The sequence below is a fragment of the Zalophus californianus genome, chromosome 5 (assembly GCF_009762305.2).
Source record: "Zalophus californianus isolate mZalCal1 chromosome 5, mZalCal1.pri.v2, whole genome shotgun sequence".
NCBI lineage: Eukaryota > Metazoa > Chordata > Mammalia > Carnivora > Otariidae > Zalophus > Zalophus californianus.
Window position 1 is genome coordinate 61,562,966 of NC_045599.1, and position 23,288 is coordinate 61,586,253.

At 36.0% G+C, this 23,288-nt stretch overlaps 1 protein-coding gene and 1 long non-coding RNA gene across 9 annotated transcripts in view; one reads left to right on the top strand and one right to left on the bottom strand.

Annotated features, from left to right (window-relative positions):
- Nucleotides 1-23,288, top strand: part of LOC113928719 — a 63,949-nt gene that overhangs the window by 20,762 nt on the left and 19,899 nt on the right. The gene's annotated exons all lie outside the window — the stretch shown is intronic.
- The window catches only part of SSBP2 (single stranded DNA binding protein 2), a 296,491-nt gene continuing 278,438 nt past the window's right edge, over nucleotides 5,236-23,288 (bottom strand). Inside the window, exons 17-19 of one of the 8 annotated variants that reach the window (XM_027604662.2) lie at nucleotides 14,642-16,608; nucleotides 12,371-12,504; nucleotides 5,261-7,338 (exon numbers count right to left, since the gene is read on the bottom strand). In XM_027604662.2, the coding sequence (XP_027460463.1) occupies nucleotides 16,579-16,608 (30 nt within the window). In that variant the 3' untranslated portion in view covers nucleotides 5,261-7,338; nucleotides 12,371-12,504; nucleotides 14,642-16,578. Of the gene's footprint in view, nucleotides 7,339-9,002; nucleotides 16,609-23,288 lie in introns of those variants that run through there. The other 7 variants (XM_027604663.2, XM_027604668.2, XM_027604669.2 and 4 more) reach the window with 7 other exon arrangements.

Below are 23,288 nucleotides of genomic sequence, written 5' to 3' on the forward strand. Positions count from 1 at the left end.
TATAATTGAATCAATCTAAGAATCTTTTTTCAGTATTTTCTAATTATAAAGAATCATCACACTTTATTATTAGTAATCTTAGTAATATTTATAGTTGTGTGTGCCAAACAATATACAAGGTGATTTATATGCATGATTTCATATAATTGTCATGAGACCCTGCATGGATTGTTGTAGGTACTATTAATAATTCCTATTTTATATTTGAGAAAATAAACATCTTGCTACATGCTGGGAGATGGTGAAGCCAGGAACTGAACCTGACTTCAGAGTCAATTTAATGCTTGAGATTATGACAATAATTTTCCAGATATTTTGTACTATTTTGTTTATTATTCTTTACAATATTGCCATGATTATATTCTTACTTTCATAATTATAATTAACTTGAGACTTATTTTATCCTTAAGAGTTTGTTTTTTAAAAAATAATTATAACCCCAGAAATTCAGCATATTTTATCAAAAATTTTTTTGTAAAGTGAAACTTTATTCTAAAACATATCCAAAATTGCAGACAAAAGTATCACTGACACAGGTAAATGTATATGTATAGAGAATGGTTAAACATAAATAATGTAATTTTAGTCTTTTAAAGAAGTCTTCATCAATAAAGCCCAACTTAAAAATTTTCTTATTTTAAAACAGTTTAAATTATATACATTAACTCTGGTGTAATTCCAAAAACGTTGTCAAAGTAAAATACAAAACTATATAAAAGCTGTAAATTCAAGTACAAAAACAACATATATATCTACAGTTGATGATTCTGTGCAGATATAGAGTACATCAAATTAATTGTAGTCTAGTTCAGAACAAACTGCACAACCAAGTAAAGAAAAATGTCCATAATAAATCATAGACAAATGAATGAAGATTTTAAAAAAATTACTGTCAAAGGATTTATTTCTAAAATCTCCTATATGATTGGGCAACTGCTTCCTCTGCCTCTTTCCCTATCTCCAAAAAAAATGAGGTTCTGAGGGCGCCTGGGTGGCTCAGTCGGTTAAGCGTCTGCCTTTAGCTCAGGTCATGATCCCAGGGTCCTGGGATGGAGCCCTACATCAGGCTCCCTGCTCAGCGGGGAGTCTGCTTCTCCTTTTGCCCCTCCCCCTGCTCATGCTCTCTCTCTCTCTCTCAAATAAATAAATAAAATCTTAAAAAAAAACAAGAGTCTGTCAAGTCTGATGTTTCCCACTGCATGGCTTATTAGACAATGGGCATTTTAAGACCTTTTCATTAAAACTACTTTCCTGTGACATCTTTTTCTCATCAGTATGTCTTCTTCATTTTTTAAACATTTCAGGTATTAAAATCTCATTACTACATCAGTGTATTCTTAAGGTAGCTTTCTTCCCTGACGTGGACATTTAAAGTTATCTTCAAATGAATGAAAAAGAATAGACAATCTCCACAAGAACATGATGATGTCATAAAATATATTTTTATGCTTTAATACTTCAGTTCTTGAAATATTATTAGCAACTTCACCAGGTCAGGGTTTTAGAGCTTAGACAGAATAAAAGTTCAGAATGTCAAGGGGATAAAAGTCTTATACAGATATAGGCATTTTAAAAATTCTTGTTAAATATATGAATAGGCTTAATGCAACAAGTCGGGAACATATTTAATCACGTCACTTCTGGCTCTCATTACCTCTTAGGTGCTTCATCTGAGGGGTGTTGTTTTTTTGCTTTTTGGTTTTTTTCCTAGAGGTTATACATATTCCTTATTAGGTTATACATATTCATTTTCCCATTTGGGGGGAGTCAAATTTTTATGTTTTGTTTCACTTAAACATATTCATTCATTCACTTAAACATTTTCCTAGAAGAAAATATAGAGTAAAAGCTCTTTTTTAAAAATTTTATTTATTTGAGAGAGAGAGAATGAGAGGTAGAGGGCACGAGAGGGAAGAGGGTCAGAGGGAGAAGCAGACTCCCTGCTGAGCAGGGAGCCCGATGTGGGACTCGATCCCGGGACTCCAGGATCATGACCTGAGCCGAAGGCAGTCGCTTAACCAACTGAGTCACCCAGGCGCCCAGAGTAAAAGCTCTTTGTCTTGGCAATGATTTCTTGGTTATGACACCAAAAGCACAGGCAACAAAAGCAAAATAATTAAGTGGGATTGTATCAAATTAAAAAGCTTCTGCACAGTAAAGGAAACAATCAACAACATGAAAAAGTAACCTACAGAATGGGAGAAAATATTTTCAAACCATATATCTGATAAGGGGTTAATATCCAAAACAGAAAAGGAATTTCTACAATTCAATAGCAAAAAAAAAAAAAAAAAAAAATCTGATAACCTGGTTAAAATATGAGCAAAGTACATGAAGAAGACATACACATGGTCAACAGGTACCCAACATCACTCATCATCAGGGAAATGCAAATCGAAACTCAATAAGCTATCACCTCACACCTGTTAGGATGTTACTTATTAAAACAACAACAAGAAAAGATAAAAAATTGTTGACAAGGATGTGGAGAAAAGGGAAACTTTGTACACTACTGGTGAGAATGTAAATTGGTAAACCATTTTGGAAAATCATATTTAGGTTTCTCAGAAAATTAAAAATAAAACTACATATGGTCAAGTTATCCCAATTCTGGGTATTTATCCCAAGGAATTGACATCAGGATCCCAGAGAGATACCTGCGTTCCTCTGTTCATTGCAGCATTATTCACAAGAGCCAAGATATGGAAACAACCTCAATGTCCACCCATGATGAATAGATTTAAAAATGTTATTTGTATTACAGTGGGAAATTAGCCTTAAAAAAAAGGAAATATTGCTATTTGCAACAACATAGATGGATCTGGAGGATATTATGCTAAGTGAAGTAAACCAGACACAGAAAAACAAATACTGCTTGATTATACTTATCTGTGGAATCTAAAATAGTGAAACTGAGAGAAACAGAGGGTACAATGGTGATTATCAGGGGTTGGGGTGAGGGGGAAATGGGGAGGTGATGTACAAAGGGTAGAAAGTTTTGGTTGTGCAGGATAAGTCTGGAGATCTGGTATACAGTATGGTGCCTATAGCTAAAAATATTGTATTAGAGACTTAAAATTTTCTAAGAGGGTGTATCTTCTGTTAAGTGTTTTTACCACATACATACACACAAATAATAATAATAAAGGGGCAGGAAGGGCGTGTACTTATCTTCAAACTCACTGAGTTGTGTATATTAAATATACAGCTTTTTACCTGTCAAGCTTACCTCAATAAAATGGTTGAAAACAAGCAAACAAAACATAAAAGCTTTAAAAATTTCAAGAACTTTACTGCTCTTTGATGTCAATCATTCACTGGAAATATACTAATGCTGCTATTTCTAGAGACCTCTATGCTCGCACACACCTTTGATGTTCAGGGAGAGGGAGGTGACTTTGGCAAGGAGCGTGTGATACTCATTCTGTGCCCAGCAGACACGTCTGCCATCCTGGCTGGAGGCACTCTCTTCATGAACTCTCTACCTGGCCTACACCCACCCTTTAGTTTTAGCCTTTCGGTGGACATGTGAGTCGTTTGGGACACAGTAAGATCACCCCATTTTAATCAGCATACTCCCTGGTTAATTTTACTTTCCTACCTGTGAAGGAGGAAGTCTAACCTCATGGACATAAGCAGTTAATTACTGTAAACAATCATTAAATACTCAAGTTTCAGAAATATGATTGTGATTTATTTTCCTTAAGAACATACTATTTTAATTTTTGAAAGCCATACAATTAATTAATCAGTTGTAACTAGGTATAATTGCCTCACCACCAACAGTACCCCTTCCCCCCATATCAGGGGTTGAAGTAACTGAATGAATGTGTTTGGATGAAAAATATTGTATTGGCATGTTTTGATGAATTAGATTCACAGAAAAAAAGTTCATAGATGAAATGAGCATGCATCTAAAATTTAAATTATTTATAGATTTATATTATATTTACAGATTTTTGTGAGTCTTAGAAACCTGAATACATTTACTGTAAATCTATATATGGTATTTAGGAACTGTTGATTGAAGAAATGAATGTGGCTTGTTATAAGACAATCAGGTCATACTTCATTCATGTAAAGGACCAATAATTAAAGATGAGTGGGCATACTCTTTCCCTCCTCTGATCTCCCCTATTGTTTCAAAACATTGAGAAGTATTTGACTAAAAGTGTTACTACACTTTCAGAATGTTCCATTAGAGCTAATATATAAAATATTAATAGACATTTCAGTGTTGTAATACGCTATTAAAAAGCAGAGTGAACTTCAAGGATCATATGCCTACCTAATATTGCATGCCTAACATTTATCAGGAGAAAACAGATCACATTTAAGAAAAACAAAATGTAATCAGCTGGTTGTTTCACTCTCATTTTCTACCAATCATAGAACGCTTTCCTTGTTCCTTTCCTTAAAAGCTGCTAAAACCCAGACAGGCAAGTAAAAGTAAAAATAAAACAAAACCCCCCAAAACCAAAACCAAGCTTACACAATATGAACTATAAATTCCTAAAAATGCCAATAAGGAATTAGAAGTTAAAAGTAAGATTTACAATAGGTTTTGTAGGTTTCTGTGGGAACTAACAGAGGGGGTTGGTGCCAGAGAGGCAGTTGTGGTTCACTCTAAGTAGCAGCTAACTTGCCCTGTATTGACTCAAGGAACAACCTGATTAGTGTTTACTAACATTGTTTCTATAATAGGTCCCCAGGGACCAATAGGGAGTGAAATAAGTAGGAACAGATTGCGAAAGATTACTGACAACTGGCTTGCATGTACACAGTGGGTCTTGTGATAGAGATGAGGAATATGGCTAGCCCCAAAACAAAACATCTTGAAAAACTGCTTAATGGTGAAATGAATTCTTTTATCAAAATGTAATCATTCATCATAGAAAAAATTACAGCAATTGTGAGATGTCATTACCACTTGCCATAGTAGTTTAAGATCTGTATTGACTTGGCTTTTAGTTAACTGTGTTTTCCTGGAGTCTTTTTTTGTCTTAATAATATTCCAAAAAAGATTGACTTTTTTTTTCTTGCCTGTGCCTAAATTACTCCTTGAGGAATAAAGTAGGTGTTTCAAGAGCCACATTAATCCTTTTATTTTTTTATTTTTTATTTTTTTTAAGATTTTATTTATTTATTTGACAGAGCGAGAGCAGGAACACAAGCAGGGGAAGTGGGAGAGGGAGAAGCAGGCTTCCCGCTGAGCAGGGAGCCCGATGTGGGACTCGATCCCAGGACCCTGGTATCATGATCTGAGCCGAAGGCAGATGCTTAACAACTGAGCCACCCAGGCGCCCCCACATTAATCCTTTTAAACTAATATCCACTCATGAAGGTGCATTAACTCTTCAATAATTCTAAGTAGTACCTTAACTACAAGGACTAACTGTAGGTACTAGAGATAATAGAATTCCCAAATGAGATAAGAGAGAGAGAAGTAGATACATAGAGAGGATTTAATGCAATTCTGATCACAAAACTTACGTGAATTACTTGCTGAGCAAGTTAGATTTCAGTTGATCAAGATAATGCATGATTGGATAACTAATTTCTTCATTGACTTGCAAGAGTATTCTCTATACACTCTTCTACTGTGAAAGGAAAATAGGTGTCTTTTTTAGTCCTTTTTTTGAAGTTTCCGTCCCCACCCCCATCTTAATTATACCCTTTGCCTTAAACTTGGCTTGAGAAATGAGTCCTTGTGACGTAGGCAGAGGCTGTCAAACTTTTAGCTGAAGGAAAGGGAGTGTTGTGCTCAGGCCCGGTGAGCAAACGGAATTCTTTCAAAGGAAGATGGAGGAGCCAACCCTACAAATAAATGTCTTGGCCCTTTGCGGTAAGACTCCTCCTCTGGCCTCATCTCTTCTGGATGTAAAGGTCAAAGGAAACTCCACACAGCCACCTTCACATCTCAGTGCACTGGCTAAATATCTTAGGAGAATAAAGAATTCCTAATGGGGAACTAATCTTATAATTCTTTGTTTGCATTCCAGAATTGTACACACTATACTTTCCACTTCAAACAGTTCAACATACAAACATCCTCAGAAACCAGTTCTTTTACATCTCGGATCCATCTTGTATTCGAGTCTGAAAAATTTTTCTATATACTCTTTTAACATAATCACTGAAAATAAAAATTAGTAGCCAAGTAGCTATGTAAGGAATGTCTTGAACTCTAAGCACATTTTGAATATTTAAGTTCATTTTCATCTTTTAAACAAATGGTAAAATATAAATTCAACTTATGAAGTAAAGAAGCATTTACTCTAAAGAGTTTGAAAGCTGAAATATGTTAATAAATCACTGCACATATATACTCTCTCTCTCCAAAGCCAAAATTACTCAGATATTTTAAAAATCTCTTTTGGTGAAGTCCCTAGTTTCTGAATTCTATGTCTCTTTTGTGTATAGGTTCTTATGCCAGAAATAGATATGAAGTGTCTTAATTATTGGCATTTGTATCAAAAAACAGTTGGAATCATGTAACTTATTTTTGGCAAGTGGAATCAAGATCACCACAAAGGGATCTATAACCATAAAGCCTATGGTATGCATTTTCATCTACGGCAAGAAGGAATCTGCACAATAAGTTAGGAATTAGCTGTATGCCTTTAACTTCTGAACTGAAGTTTATGTAGCAGTTTATGATGAATTACTCATCTTGGTAAATGCCAATTTTCTACTCATTAGGAGTGTTACCCATAAAAATAAACCTATCAGTTATTTTACCAGTAAAAATGGGTTTATTTGGGAATAGCAGAGAACTGCAATTCAGGACGTGCAAGCCATGGCAAAATCACAGGCAAGACCTGAGAACAGAGGAGAAGAACGTTCTTTTTTAGAGGAAAAGGGGTAGTGGGAGGGGCCATTATAAACAAAAAAAGTCTCCTGGAGTCAACTGGGAGTTCAAAGTGTAGTGGCTCTTCATTGGTTGTGTTTTGACAGTCTTTCATTGGCTAGGCTGTTGCCAGGCAAGAAGAAAACCTTTCTTCCTTCCGCTGGGGTAGTAAAGTGGTGGGTTCTTCCTGTCAGAAACGCAAGGTAGGTCTCTTCCTGTGGAGGGTCTCCAATTGACAATTAGCAGTAGAACATGAGAGCTCCCCCTGTTGGCGTCCCCACTTCGCCTTCCTTTCATTACTTTTCACAGGATAAGAACATCTATTTGTGCAACGACAATGAAGAAGATATCTGATTTAATAATTTATCTGCTCCAAAACTCCTCTTCAGTTGGATAAACTCATACATTTCCAGTGCCACTTTAATGCACAAGTGGGATGAACAGAACCTCCTTTTCGAGGCCCAGTATAAACTTGATGAGAAGCAGTACTGCCAAGTAAACCAGAAAGATATTTTATTTTAAACAGATTTCAAATGAACATCTATGTTTTCTGGAACATAAAATTTTCCAATCTGTATTTCATGTTTTCTGAAGTGCCTACTGCCAGAGCAAAACAACACAATATTTCTGGTTACTTGAAGGAAAAACTGTTGCTGTTATTCATTTTTGCAAATACACAGTTCAGTAACTCTCTTCTACACAGAAGCATGCAAATCTTTCTAGCATTTGAAAATATGGTAGCAAATACCTTCTCAAACAGCAAGGTTTTAAATCATCTGGGAAGTGAGGTAATCAGAGACAGCTTGCCAGACCTCTGTTCACCCTGGACCATTTCCCCTCTGAGATGATTTAAGAAGCTCATTTTAGAGATACTCATGGTATACAAGTTCTATAGAGATTTGGGCTTTGCATGCTTTACATTCTAAAGTGAGCTTTACTGGACCATGTAATTTTGCACCCAGAAATCTTTCAGCAAGATTACTATTTTTGAAAAGAGCCTGAGATTATTGCACTGCCTCGATTTCACATGGTATTTTTGCTAAATGGATTGAATTTTAAACTCTGATGAGTCAATATTGAGAATTTGGTTATGGTCTGATTTTGTAGAGTAATTATCCCTAGACACACTGGCAATGGATTTACAAATCTATCTTTGGTGTAAATTAGATTTGGCTCCAATGTTGGTTTTGCTTTGGTTATTTATTTGGTCCAATAAATTTCTTATTAGTAACTGTTACAGTGAGCACTTCGATTTTGAATCTGGGAACTTTTATGGTGAGATGGATCTCCTGCAATTGCTAATGCTTCTATTTTCATTTAACACTTTCATATATGCCCTATATTTTTTAATGTGTTAATTGGATTCTCCTTTTTTAATAGATACAAGTTTAGCTCTCTGGGTTTTTTCATTGAATCACAAAGTATGTTGAGGTAAATACTTCTCAACTAACGAAGTAAATATATAAAAATTTGACTAGTAACTGCTTGTTGTAATAGCATGCTGAGTTCTCAAAATTAAAATTAATATCACTTTCAATGATTAACAATATGTTCTAACAATTTTGAGACCATTTAGTATGTGTAATAGCTCTTCAGTCACAAGTGAATAACTAACTTGATGACAAAACAGTGAGCACCACAAAAGACTATATAGAGAATAAGACATTTGACTTTACAATTCTTAAGGCATTTCTTTCTCTGAAACAATATTTACATAAATAAGCAATGCTGAGTTCTTTTATACAACATATACTAATTTATATATTATATGCAATAATTGAGATTAAATTGCAAGCACATTTAAATGCAATTTTTTTCATGTGACATGACTAGACATCAAGAGGTTCCTCCCTATTACCATCAAGAGTTATGTGCTGTAAGATGGAAAGACACAATCTTCTGAGGAAAATCTGAGACCACTGTACATTGAGAAGAGCAGCTATAGCCAAGCAGAGCCCAACACATACTTCCAGGGAAGCTTTGCAAACTGAATGGGACAGCTAAACATTTTTTTTCCCAAAGATTTTATTTATTTATTTGACAGAGAGAGAGAACACAAGTAGGCAGAGCGGCAGGCAGAGAGAGAGGGAGAAGCAGGCTTCTCATGGAGCAGGGAGCCTGATGCGGGGCTTGATCCCAGGACCCTGGGATCATGACCTGAGCCGAACGAAGGCAGATGCCTAACTGACTGAGCCACCCAGGCGCCCCAGGACAGCTAAACATTTATATGTACAATGTCTGTTGGTTCTAGATCTTTCCATAAAGGGATGCCCTATTTCTCATCAGACAATTTGTGTAGGTAGTAAAACTTCTGGAATTTCTTTATAAATCTTTATGCCTCTTTTGGTGTAAAGTGTTTCTTTACTTTTAAGAATACGTTGAGAGTGGGGGTAAGGGGAAATTGGAGGAAAGTGGTCAAAAGGTAAAAACTTCCAGTTATAAGATAAATAAGTACTGGAGATGTAATGTACAACATGGGGACTATGGCTAACACAGCTATATACTACTATGCAGGAAAGTTATTAAGAGTTAATAAGAAAGTTATTAAGAAAGTTATTAAGTGTTCTCATCACAAGGACAAAATTTTTTTCCCTTTCTTTTCTTTTTATTGTATGTGTATGTTAGCTGAACCTTATTCTGGTAACCATTTCATAATATACGTAAGTCAAACCATCATGCTGTATGCCTTATACTTATACAGTGATGTATTTTAATTATTTCTCAATACAAGTGGGAACAAATCCGATAAATACAACACGGGCATTTGGGGGCTACTGCAAAAATTAAATATAGATTGGTTGTTAGGTAATGTTAGGGAATTTTTGTTAACTTTAGTTGTGATAACACTGTTGTTATATAGCATAAGTCAGCAACCTATAGCTGGTGAATCACATGCCTACTTGTGTAAATAAAGTTTTATTGGAACATAAAAAAAGAACACATTGAGCTGTGAGAACAAATACTTGATGACTTTTACTTGATACTTGATACATATTATTTGGGGCTAGGTATGCAGACACTCTAACCCTTTTTCCTTCATTCTGGACTCTTAGACTATTATCTCATTCACCAAGAGGAGCTGAGGGGGAATTAAACTGATTCTGCTGGCTTTTATTTATCTATGCTAAATCTTATCTTAGTTATAGGACTCCTACTTGTTTTAAATTAAGGGACCATTCAGTTGCCTTGCTACCCACCCCTCCATCTCCCAGAAATCCAGACAGCTTGCTACAATTGCCTGACAAATTACTTGAGGCAAACTTTGGCTCAGGAAGGTGTCTGGCTATTGGAATTTATGGCATTTTCCTTTCTAAGCACTAGGTACAAATGTGCTGCATTGCTGAACTAGAAAGCCTTGTTTGGATCAAAACCAGAATACTAGAAACACTTAATACTTAAATACTCTTAAATACTGTGGAACCAGTATTAAAGAATTTATTAGAAAAAGATTTATATATTTAATTTATATCTAGGATGAATTTTTAATCTCAGTTATAGATCTTCCTCCTCCTAAATTTTTATTTATCTAGTATGCAGGACCTACTTCAGAATCTTTTTTTGGACAATGGTGAACTGAGACAACCATCTGTACAATTCATCAAAAAGATAAATGCACTTGAGGAGAAGCATAGTTTTGCATAAATTACCTGCATAATTGCTTCAGATTTCCACATTATGTATAATGTTGTTTGGAATAAAATATAAAACTATTATCCATTAACAGATATTTGATAACCATATTAACGATTTTTGGTATTTGGTTTAGTTATCTAGAACCAGCCACATATAGCCTTTTCTTAATGCATATCAATTCTTTGATACTATAGACTCCTGTTTTTTGTGTTAGGCATAATGTCTATCTACCTCAGTCATATACACAAATCCACATTAGTTATATTTTGTCATTCAGAAACACTTATGCTTGCTTCCGATGAATAATTTCCTTACTTTTTCTATAAGTAATAAAGCAGAGGCTAGAAATGAAAAGGGTAGAAACTGTAAATGAAAAGTTGTATTTTTAAAATTAAGTGTGAAAATAGGTGCTGAATTAAGGGACATTTATGTACCTTTTTATGACAACCTTCCATTTCCATTACATGAATAGTCCAGGTATTTGTACAAAGACATTAAGTGATAAATCCATTTGAAGATAAATGCAATAATGGCCATGTATGCACGCAATGCACATGCACACACGTGCATGCTAAATTTACAGAATGTGTCAGGTAGCTGATGGCCATGGTTGAATTAAGGATAGTAGATCACTAAGAATCATCCCAGATTCCAATTATATTTATACATAATTTGTTCATTTGTAAAAACCTTACAAATAATTCTATTTTTCCAGGATGACATTATAGGTAACAATTTAACACGTGGGAAAAAAACATATTAAGCTCTTACAATCACAATTAGGTAAATTAAACAATCCGATCAGCTCACAGCTTTCATGAATAAAGAATTCTATGAATAAAGACTTTTCCATTTTCCATACTGGAAACAACAGCATGTCTTTTATTCACTCTAACATATAGTTTTTGGTAGAAAGTAATATACACATTTTAATGAGTAGTTTATATTAATATTTCTAAGGTATTGCTAAATGTAAAGATTTGTTTTTAAATTATGTAAACTGGACAGATTATTTGAACTGCTTCCTAATAACTAGATGGTTAATTACATTTTACTGAGCAATTTTACCAGGACATGATGGAAATTTAGCTGACAACGTTTTTGTATTGTGTTCTGAGAACACTGTGAGGAATCCAAATTTCACTTCCTTGGCAATATAGTGAGGTCATATGATGCAAAAGAGAAAGTGGGGTAAAGTTTTAATGTTAATTAGAAATAAATCCTTGATAGCATTTTTAAAGGCATATTAATACTTTTTTCATGCTAATTTCACATTTCATTTAAAAAATGAAATGCTAAATAGTTCTAGGAACAGACCACAATATTTCAATGCCTGGGATAATCAAAACAAGTCCAGTTTATCCTGAGGATAGTAAAGCCACAGCCACAAAGGGAGAAGAGACAAACTGTAATTCTATACATGAAAACATTTAGTCCTACTTTAAAATTTCTAGTATCTACAGGTAATACTGTATTTCATTTTTAAGGATGTAGTCAGCAAAAATATTTACATTAAACTACTTACAGAAATTATTTTTCTTCTATTCAGGAAGACCGATTATATTAAATTAACATTAATGTAACATTAAGTTACATTAAGTTAAGGAAACTCAACAGAGGAAATTTTCCTTAGGAGACTATTCAACTGAGAATTTCTCTTTAGAATATAGTTTAGAAAAGTAATTAAAATGGTCTAAGGTGTTTTTCATCTGTAGGTCATTTCTTTCAAAAGTCTGATTTACAAGTTCCATAGGTAAAGCTGATGCTTTTGGTGAAATAAATGAAGAATGTCAATTCAATTTCTTGTAAACAAGTATCTACATTAAAAAAACTATAATCATACGGCAGTGAAGTAACCAAGGAATAAAAGATCATTTATGCTCTTACCTTCAGATGCAGTGCCTTCCTAAGAAGGTCTGAGGTGGACAAGCTAACATGGGTATTGTTAAAGCTGGGCACAGGAGATTCCATCTGCTTATGTCTTGTATTACTCTCTTTTCATCCCAAATCAATATTATCAGCTACTTTACCAATGAAATAAAAAACAGTCAAAGGAAAGAATTACGTTTAATCATTACCGGTTGTGGTATAAAATAATGTAAGTCATAGTGGGAGTGTTTTGTGAGCAAACCTCCTATCACCACCCCCAATATACGCATGTGCACGTGCTCACACAAGTTGAGTATGCAAAACAGAAGTATATTAATAGTGGGTCACCACTGTTTCTTAGACTTGTCTGGTATTTCTCAAATTACGCTTTGAAGACGCAGGGAGCCTCTTACACTGCTTACAACTGGGTACGACTGTTTTAAGCAAACACAGACTCCTGCTCCTCATTGCAAACAAGAAATTTACACCACCAGGAGAGGGTTTTTTTTTTTTTTTTAAAAGACCAATTTACCTTTTGGAGAATATGTGGCAACTCTCCCCCACCCCCATATTGACCTTCTCCCTCCCATACTATACACTCATGCACTACTTCTATCAATTAGTATTTTCAAGAATAGAGCATTGTGGTATATAAAACATAAAAATGAAGGCAAAACCAGTGTTAAAATACTACAATGCTTTCCAAAGTCAAGTAGCTATGATTTGTGGCATTGCTTCTAATTCACAGTGATAATCAAGAAATGGAAAGTGCAATTACTTCTCCTGGGAAAACTATATACTGTATGAGAAAGAAAAGTTTAGGGGCTGAGAAGGTAAAAATGTCTGTATCTTACTTCTCCTGGATGATGCAGGGATTGGGAGGGAGGTACAGAGGAAGACATGGAAGAAGCCAATCAAGACTTCACAGTATTAAGGACTGTGTAAAATTCTCTGCCGAGGGAGCAGTTTTGAATGCTTTGCTGCAGATGCCCAGAATAATATGAAGAAAAGGTGTGGGTAGAGGTAGGGCTTCCTCATGTCCCAAGCTGAAATTTATTTTGTTTGCTGTTTTTTAAGCTACAGGAGGAATGCTAACTGAATGATCCTATGAAATGCAACAGAATTCAGCTATCTTAGAGCATCATAAAAAGTAGAAATGGAAGATTTCTTTATTCTATTTCTGGAAGGAAAAGGGTGTTTTGGGCACTTTGCATGGCTCAGGGAGCAGAATTGATTTGTTAATCTTTTGGGTAACAGAGAAATCTTATCTTCAGCTTCCTAGCTGCACAGTTCCTATACATCAGCAACTGAGTCCAACCTGGAGCAGTTGTAACAGAGCACTAGGATTCATCCGTCAAATGTGTGGGTATTACCAGGTCAATGGCACTTTATAGCCTTTGTTCCCATGGGAAACTTTGTTATAAGACAGCTAGACTTTAGAAACAATTTGGCATATATTTTCAACTGTAGTGAGTCCAGCAGAATGCAAAGCAGAGTAATGAAAATTAATGTTTTCACTTGTTACACATTTTCACATTTCATATGTGTATTTTATGTATTCAGTGTGGGCAAGAATTGCTGATACTATTCCTGTGAGTTGAAATATGTAAAAATAACGCAGGAACAGGTAGTATATATCAAGACCAATATAAATGCATAGATAGAGATGGAAAACGCAAGAGAAAAGGATAAAGTTTAAATGATTCAAAACCTATAAAAAAATTACTATGCAGATATACTATCCTCCACGTGGTGCACGAGAAAGTTATTTGACATTAAAATTCAATATTCTTATTTTATGGTTTTCTTAAATAGAACTTTCTCTTCAAAATAAATTTTCAACTATTTCGGGAATTTAAAAAAATTTGAAATAGCCATTTATAATCTGGATTGCAAGAGAGAAGAAATAAATACTTATGATGAGTTGATTGCTATACATTGAAAAAATCGAATTTTACTTTTTTTTTTTTACCAAGTAGACTAGGAATAATGGGACCCATATTGCCATTTATACTCTAATATTACCCCTAAAATAATGGCAAGTAAAAGTGGGGTCATGATTGTTCATGATAATAAGAAACAATACCTTCTTAGAAGGCAAATAAAAGAAATTTAAGATCAATAGCAATGGAGTGAATAGACAAAAAACATTTGAAATTTCTAGCATCATAAGATTAAACTTAATAATCACAGGGTTGAAAGTGTTCACACAATGATCAGAAAAAAGTGAAAATTAAAATTATTTTTGGTAAATTCACATGTCTATCCAAAGTGTCATCTTCAGATTACCTTGGCTTGAGTTAAAGACCTTTTAATTTGACTTTTTCATGAAAGTTCTCTGCAGCTTGAAAGCTTGAATCTGTTCTCCAGTGTGCAGTCCTAGGTCCGCGCACACTGTAGGATGAATGGTCACTCATTTGGTTAGAGTTTAAATCTGGAGCATACATTTAATTCAGCTTCTTTTCCCCCCTTCAACAGTTCTGCCCAGCATCCCTGTCATGCACAGGCCAAATCTTTACTTTCAGAAGGGGTAGATCATTACAAATTTGAGAGAAATAAGTCATCTGGGACCAGGAACTAGCAAATATACGGCTAAATTTTCACTTTAGAAGCCATCAGCCTAAAGGAAGAAGGATTCCTCTTACCTGAGATTAAACAATGCTTTTTCAGATTCTATGGAGTTTGAGATATAGTTGATGTTTACCAGTGGCTATTTGTATCACAATTTTAACAAAGGACCACCAACTTGTCTTTTGGAGTGCAAAATTAAAGTCTTCACACTTTTCTATGATGATTTCGGTGTTTGTACGTAAGATTAAACACAAAACCCCCAAAAGATCTGGAAAGTGCCATCGAACAACTTGTTTTAGTAAGGAAAGTGTTCTTTTTTTCTTTAATTTTTAACATAGACACATTCTTTTCTGAACAATTACACAACGTAGATTTAGCCTGCTGAAGTCAATGGCCAGATGAATATAGTTACTATAAATGATTTCCCTCTAAATAAAAGTCCTAGATCCTGGGAACAGAGCAGGCGCTGTGCTGCCAATGAGAGGTATGCACAGATGGGGCTGTTACCAGTCAGTTCTGCGGCTAGTAAGCAAGCTACGTGGACAGAAAAGCAGCCCTTCAAAGCCCCTCCGGTCCAGGAAAAACTTCTTTTCCCCTTCTGCTCAAAGTCTCAGTCAGTGGAATGTATCTTCTTTGCAATGTCTATGTGGAAACGTTCACAAGAAGTCTGAGTAAAAATCAGATACCATTTTCCATTAGCATGTTATTAAAAATTTAGCTCTACTATTCCTGGTGAGAAGTGACAAATTCAAGCACTTCTGGGCTTTATCATGTTAAAGAGAAAATATGTTTCTAAAAATATGACGACCCCTGTCATTTTATTGCTATGGTCTAAGCAGTTGGGGCTAATTAATGATTTTCTGTATCATCAAAGACAAGTCAAGAATTCCATCTAAAGCAGTTATTGCAGAAATATACTGTGTTAGGCCCTCGTTGAAGTATTTTTCCTAAATAAAAAGTACAAAAATACTTCTCACTAAAGGTAACTGAGAAGTTGTTTGATTTGACATAGGATGAGGGCACACTTTTTTTTTTTTGAGACAGTACACTTTATGATTCACAGGAGAACTTGCATCAGACGCAATTTAATGAAAGCTCTCAAATAAGCAATTTTATTCCTATCCATGATTGCAGACATTTACAAAACCATAACATCTGAGTTCACCTTAAAAAATAACTTATATAAAGCAGTGATATACACAGCACAAAATAGTTCAGGGAGGGGCAGGAGCAACTTTTAATAATTAAAATGTAAACGTGAAAAAAAGGATGGAATAAAAGTCCCTACTTATTTCTACTTAAGATGTCATGTAATAATATTTTACAATGTCCTGTGGGTAAATGTATGTATGTGCATATGTCCATATAACATACACATATACAATACATTCTCTTTCCCACACATATACATACACAGATAATTATTTGCAGTTCAGTTTAGGGCAATTCTAATATGCCACTCTGTACAGTTGTTTGAATCACGTTTGGACCCGCTTTCTTCAAAAAATAGGGGAGAGAGCAGGAAATAAAAAGGTTGGTTTGGTGTGACTGAGATTCCTTTGTTTAACTGTACACTGTGATGAATAATTTTCTTCCGTAGTAGTTCTGTGAAGGGCTGACTCACTGTGGTTTTCATGAGGAGACTTGGTAATGGATCACACACTCATTGTCATGCTAGGGGAGTACTAGAAAGAAAAAAGAATCCATATTTTAACAACAATTCTTTTACAGGCCACTAATGTTCTTCTCGGTAAACAGTAGTAACTATGAATTTTAATGTCTTAAAATCTTTTATGTTCAAGATTTTTACCCTCATGTAACATAAAAATAAGAAGCTATAAAAAGAGTAAATTTATATAGAATTGACTAAGTCCTGAAATTTTTAATATTTCCTCTGGAAAGCGACCAGTCCCATCTCCCTGCACTTAGGTGGTTGATAATTACCCAGTCCCTCAGTCTTTTCCCTCTAGCCAGATTCATGTTTTATGGGCATTTGTAACATTTTGGGTAAATCCAATCTACAATGAAACAAGCATGAGGGACAGTCTCATTACCTACTGGCTATGTAAACTTGGAAGGTTACCTAACCTCTCTGCGTTTCAGTTTACTCACCTGTAAAATGGGTTTAATAATAGCCTTTATCTTAAAGGGACTTGGGGAAGATTAAATATAAAATCCTTAAAACCATGTATTTCTTGAATATACAGAAAGTGTTCAGCAAGTGTTTAATTAATAGTGTGAGGGAAATAAAACAAAATAAAAAACATAAAGCATTTAGAATGCTTAAGAATCTGATTATACTTTAGGATACACTTGTCTTCTGGCTCCAATTTCAATACACAATATTTTTAGTGTGGGAACAGGGGGTGCTGTTGTTACACATTACTTGTCAGTTTGATGAGGCTAACAACTGGTAAAAGGTGAGGCTTTCAGAAATTTGGAAAAGGGGTCTCAAAAATTATTAAGAGGAACAAAAAGCAATTTTTGTGATAATTATTCCCGAAGAATAGATTGTGACAGAAAAGTTCTAGAGCAACACTGTCTGAACGAACTTTTTCAATCATGGACAGGTTCTATAATCTGTGCTGTTCAACATGGAAGCCACTAGCCACATGTGGCCACTGAACACACGAAATGGGCTAGTGTGACTGAGGAACTGTAATTTTAATGTTATTTATTTAAATTTAAATATCCCCATATAGCTGGTGGGCACCATTTTGGACAGCACAGTTCTAGACTGTCTGAGGTGTGGAGGGGTATCCACTCCCAAATGGTAACGGTCTCCCGATGAAGAGGGTTTCTAGGTGAAAATGTAAATGTAAACCTTTAAATATTTTAAATATTTTGTTAAAAATATTTGGTGAGGACCTGGTGAGGACCAGGGCAAAAGGGGATTCCTTTAAACATGTTAATAATAGGGGCACCTGGGTGGCTCAGTTTGTTGACTGTTGGACTAGTGATTTCAGCTCAAGTTGTAATCTCTTGGATTGTGGGGTCCAGCCCTAGTCGCTGGGCTCCTCGCTCAGTGGGCAGTCTGCTTGTCTCTCTCCCTCTGCCCCTCTCCCCGACTCTCTCTTTCTCTAAAATAAATAAATCTTTAAAAAAATGTTAATAACGATCATGCTTCATGGAAAGAGGCAGGTGAATTCAAGAGGCCTGGTCTCAGACAGCAGGGCCTTCAACAGGAAAAGTGATGATCCTGGGAAGTGGAGCGTGAACTTTAAAAAGAGAGCAGGCAGAACAGAATGAAGTGAGTTCTAGATGAGCTGAGTTACTACTACAGGAACCAGAAAGGAGGTATAAGGTGTATACTGAGCATTTTACAGGGATAGCAAGATGCCCTGAGGAAGAGCATAGGGTCACAACCGCTCAGCTGACAGAAGTCTGGACAGAAAGTTACTAGGGGTAAATCTAGGGCTCAAACCCAAACCCCACATTGATCCTAAGTAAAAGTGGATGGGGAGGCCTGAAAAATGGGTCAGTGGACCCTTGGGGGATGATTATTAATCCTTTAAATGCAGGTCAAATCACAGAAAATCTACTTGTTAATCACTTAATAGCCTCAAATTTCCTTTCAGTATAGGGAAGCTACATTATATATGTTACTGACTCTAATGTTGGATTACAGTGAGTAGGGTGATAAAAAGGGGAGACTTCCAGAGGGGAGAAGGAGATTCGGTTTGATGGAAAAACCTTTCCGCCTTTACCCTTCAGAGTGGCAGCAAGAAAGCAGAGCAGAGCAAAGCAAAACCTAAAACCCAAAGCAATCAGACAAAAACTGATGAAATGAGCCCCCACCCCACCCCCCGTGCCAGGAGGATAGCCCCTCATTTCATCAGATGATACCATGCAAATCTCCCATTATAGATAGTAACAGCAAGCTACAGCCTTTGACTAAACAGAATTATATTTTGATATTTGACCTTTAGGGTAAGAATAAACAAAAAGAAAATACATGGATACAAAGGTTTTATTAAAAGTAGAAAAAAAATTAAAGAATATGGCAAAGTGGGCAAAGAAAAGTTTAATTTAGGATTTCTATAGCTACTGTTACTTAAATAAGAATGGTGATCCAATCAGTTGTTCAATAGAACTTTGTGTGATGATGGATATGTTCTATTCTGTGCTGTTCAACAGAACAGTCATTAGCCACACATGGCTACTGGACTCTTAAAATGTAGCTAGTGTAAGTTAGGAACTGAAAATTTAGCTGTATTTAATTTTAATTAGTTTAAATTTAAATAGCAGAGCTAGATCATCAATCATTGTTTTAAGAAAAAGATTTTATGGGTATATGGGGCCAATTATCTAAAAAGAGTAAAAGATACTGATGCATTTCAGAAAGGACTTCAAAGGAAGTTTCTGGAAAAAAAAATTTCAGGATAAGTCAGAATTAACTCTAGTGACCATCTCACTTAATACACACCCTGAATAACTGAGATTTTAAAAAGTAAGGGCCAGATTCAGTCAGAAAGGATAGAAGCATCTGCTCCAAGCAATACAGCTCAGAAAAATTAGCAAGCATCTAATATAATTGAATTTTTGGAAGTATAAGTAACTGTAAGGCGATGCTCTAAGTGTATTAGGTACAGTATACGTGTAATGTATGAACCTCTGTATGTGTGTAATGTGTGTGTGTAATGTGTGAGCATCTATGTGTGTAATGTGTGTGTGTAATGTGTGAGCATCTATATGTGTGCAATGTGTGTGTGTGATGTGAGCATCTATATGTGTGTGTAATGTGTGAGCATCTATGTGTGTAATGTGTGTGTAATGTGTGAGCATCTATGTGTGTGCAATGTGTGTGCAATGTGTGAGCATCTGTGTGTGCAATGTGTGTGCAATGTGTGAGCATCTATGTGTGTGTGTGTGACATGTGAGCATCTATGTGTGTGTGATGTGTGAGCATCTATGTTGTGTAATGTGTGAGCATCTATGTGTGTGCAATGTGTGTGTAATGTGTGAGCATCTATGTGTGTGTAATGTGTGTGTATAATGTGTGAGCATCTATATGGGCAATGTGCTACTTGCACCGCTGAGGTTGTAAACTCCTCAGGGGCTGCTCCCTTTACTGAAATGTCTTCATCTACGTAAAATAAGGGGAAAAGCACAAAATTTCTAGGAAACTCACAGAATGTACAAGCAAAAAGGAATTCCATTATTGATTACTATTCTTCAACATTTTTCCTAAAGTAAAGGAAGAGTAGGTGTTAAACGGCATCTCCTATTCAGAGACATAAACTATTTCCGGGGCAGTGGCCTGAGACCACACGGCAGTGTTGCCATTGTGCTGCTGCATCCAGACGGGATGACGTATTGTGATGTTTGTGCCCAATGCTGCGATACCAGGCTGCCCCGTTTCCCAACTATTCTGTGAGTCTGGTTCTCCTTAATGAGATGATATAACAGCTCTTACAAGGTCATTAACTGTTTGGTTTAGCAAAAACAAAACCCTAAAGGTATAATTTCAAACATGTACTAACTTATTTTGCCTTTTTATGTAAAATATATTGTGAAACGGTATAAACTAGAGAATTTGTGATTTTTCCCTTATTGTACACAGTTCATGTACCATGGAACCCACCGCAGAGATCCATTAAGCCTTTGCACAATGTGCATAAGCTCTTGTTTCTACACTTCAAGAACACTTCAGATCTCACTGCATTTCTATTGCTAAGCATCTCTCTATATTTTTTCTTCATGAGAGATAAATAAAGAATAGTGCAGCTACTCTGAACTAAAGTAAAGCAAAATAAATTTAGTGTTTATGTGACTGGGTAAAAGAAAATTTGTGTATAATAGAAAATGACAAAAGGGAGTGAGGGTAATAGAAGGTGACCTATCACCTTGTTTAGAATTCCTATTAGATACCATGATTTTTAATACCACTTCTACTCAGTTGAGTATAGTTCAATGCCATGGAGAAAATATTCTGTTAGATTAATTCCAGAAACAGGACTAACTGCTTTCTTTACTGCAGACACATGAAAAACTACTTTCTGAAAGAAGCCTTTTTGTATTCTTGATTTTCAAAAACAAACATTTTACTGAATTTGAACACTAGGGGGCATGTTTGTTTCTTGAAATAAAGGTCTTGTTTATGATTCCCCAAAAAAGGCTGAGTAGTGAAACATCTGATTCACATTTTTCTGTGTGCAGCATGTTGGCGCTGCAAGGTTTATGACTTTGGGTTGGATATTTTGTTTCTATAAATATTAGTTAAATGAAGTAGCATGTGTGAAGGGACTAGATAGTGGCCGGCACATAAAAAGCACTCAGGAGATGTTCGCTCCCTCCTCAGGCCTCCTTCTGTGGTTAAACTTCAAGATATGACCAACAAACCCTCAAAGGGCAGACTACTCAAAAGTATGTGCTTTTCAGAGTTACATACATTTAGAAAAAAACACTAGAATGTACATGTTCATTCATTCAAAGATGTTTTCTTTTTAAATTCGTTAAACAGTTCTATTTTTCCTTGATTATAGGAAAGCTCACTTACGGATACCTAGCCTATTTACTCCTTTAAAGCCTTACATTCGTCAGCAGGGAATGTCTTTAGTCTTCCTTTCTCTCTGTTCTTCATTTCTCCATCTTTTAAAAAGGTCTCAACAAAATGCGGGCTGATGTGATGCAGGAAGCCATGGATAACAATTACATCATTCATAGCTGAGCAGAGCCCTCATCGGGCAGACAAAAGAGTGAAGCAGCCAGTGTGGACCTGCTTCCAAGGCTGCACCGTCTCTAGGTGGTGGTAGAGTTCCTCAATCACCATCCAGTTATTTTTCCTTTGGGGACTTTTCGGGTGGGGACAGGACAGAGGGAGGGAAGAGATAGGGAGGGAGCTTTTGTTTTCCGCTAACTCTGTACAGGAGTCTGGCCCTTTACCTTCTTCCTGGCTTCCGGGAGATCGCGGCTGGGCCAGGAGTCAGGGATGGGAGGAGCCCTGCTCCAGCTCCTCGGGCGTTCACAAAAGGATCCGCAGTTCTGCATGTGCACAGTCCAGTTAGGCTTAAAGGGTGAGGCTTGTGTTTCTCCTGGGCAAAGGAGTGTTTCAGGTCCTGTTGCATCTGATTCTTTGATCCCCCACAAAAAAGCTTTCTGATGCCGATTCGAAAGACGCAGCCCTCCGCTGACGGATAAACAAGGCAGCAGTCCCCAGTGACAAATCTGGGAAAGGAGAGGGGAGAGGTCCTCTTGTCCCTGTCCCTAAAACTAAAGTCACGTGGGACCTTTTTAAAAAAGTTTTCTTCTCCAATCCTAGATTAATAATTTCCTCTATACTTTTTAAAAAGCCCGGTTTATATCTATTATAGCACCTACTAATCTGACATATGGTTTAATTGGTTTTGTAACCACGTTCTTCCCATCAGATTGCATTCGTTGAGGTCAGGGATGTGTTATATTTATCTCAGAATACTTTGCCCTTAACCAAGCACGTTGCATATAAGAGGCTCAAGAAATGTTGAATTGAACTGAATTATTATACACCACACTGAATGATACCATTTTATTGCTGAATTAGCAGAAAAGGAAATAAATATTTCTAATTAGAGTGAACATTAACTAATTAAAATGAACTAATTTGTCCATAGTCTTGAAGCAAACTAAATTATCTAAAAAAGAATTCCTATAATCCTAAGCATTATGACAAACTACGTGGTTTCTCATGTTTTTCCTATTTCATCATGACTGATGGGCTCATCTTTTGATTTTTTTCATATGAATTTTTATGTATACCTTCTTTTTCCTCACGAATCATATATATACTACAAATAAAACAAAGATCAATATAACTTTATTTCTAGTTTTAACAGAGGTAATGTCTAAAAACAGGGGAAGTCTTATCCCATGCAGAGGCGTGAGGCTGATGCTTGTTAGAAGTGAAAGAATCCACAGAACACGCAATCTTAGGTTTGAAGCAGCCATTCCATGCAAAAGCAGATATGTTACTAGCCATGCTTCAAATTCTTATGGTATCATCTCTGGTAAAGGTTGAGTTAGGCAAAATGAGGGAAGTTTTCTCCTCTGATTTTATTATTTTTTTAAGATTTTATTTATTTATTGGACAGAGAGAGACACAGCGAGAGAGGGAACACAAGCAGGGGGAGTGGGAGAGGAAGAGGGAGAAGCAGGCTTCCTGCTGAGCAGGGAGCCCGATGCAGGGAGCCCAACGCAGGGAGCCCAACGTGGGGCTCGATCCCAGGACCCTGGGATCATGACCTGAGCTGAAGGCAGACACTTAAAGACTGAGCCACCCAGGCGCCCCCACCTCTGATTTTAATGATAGCAATCCGTATGTGGGAGCACTGATCCAATGAAGATGAAATAAGTTTGGATTTTGAAATCCTTTATGTTATGTTTGAAT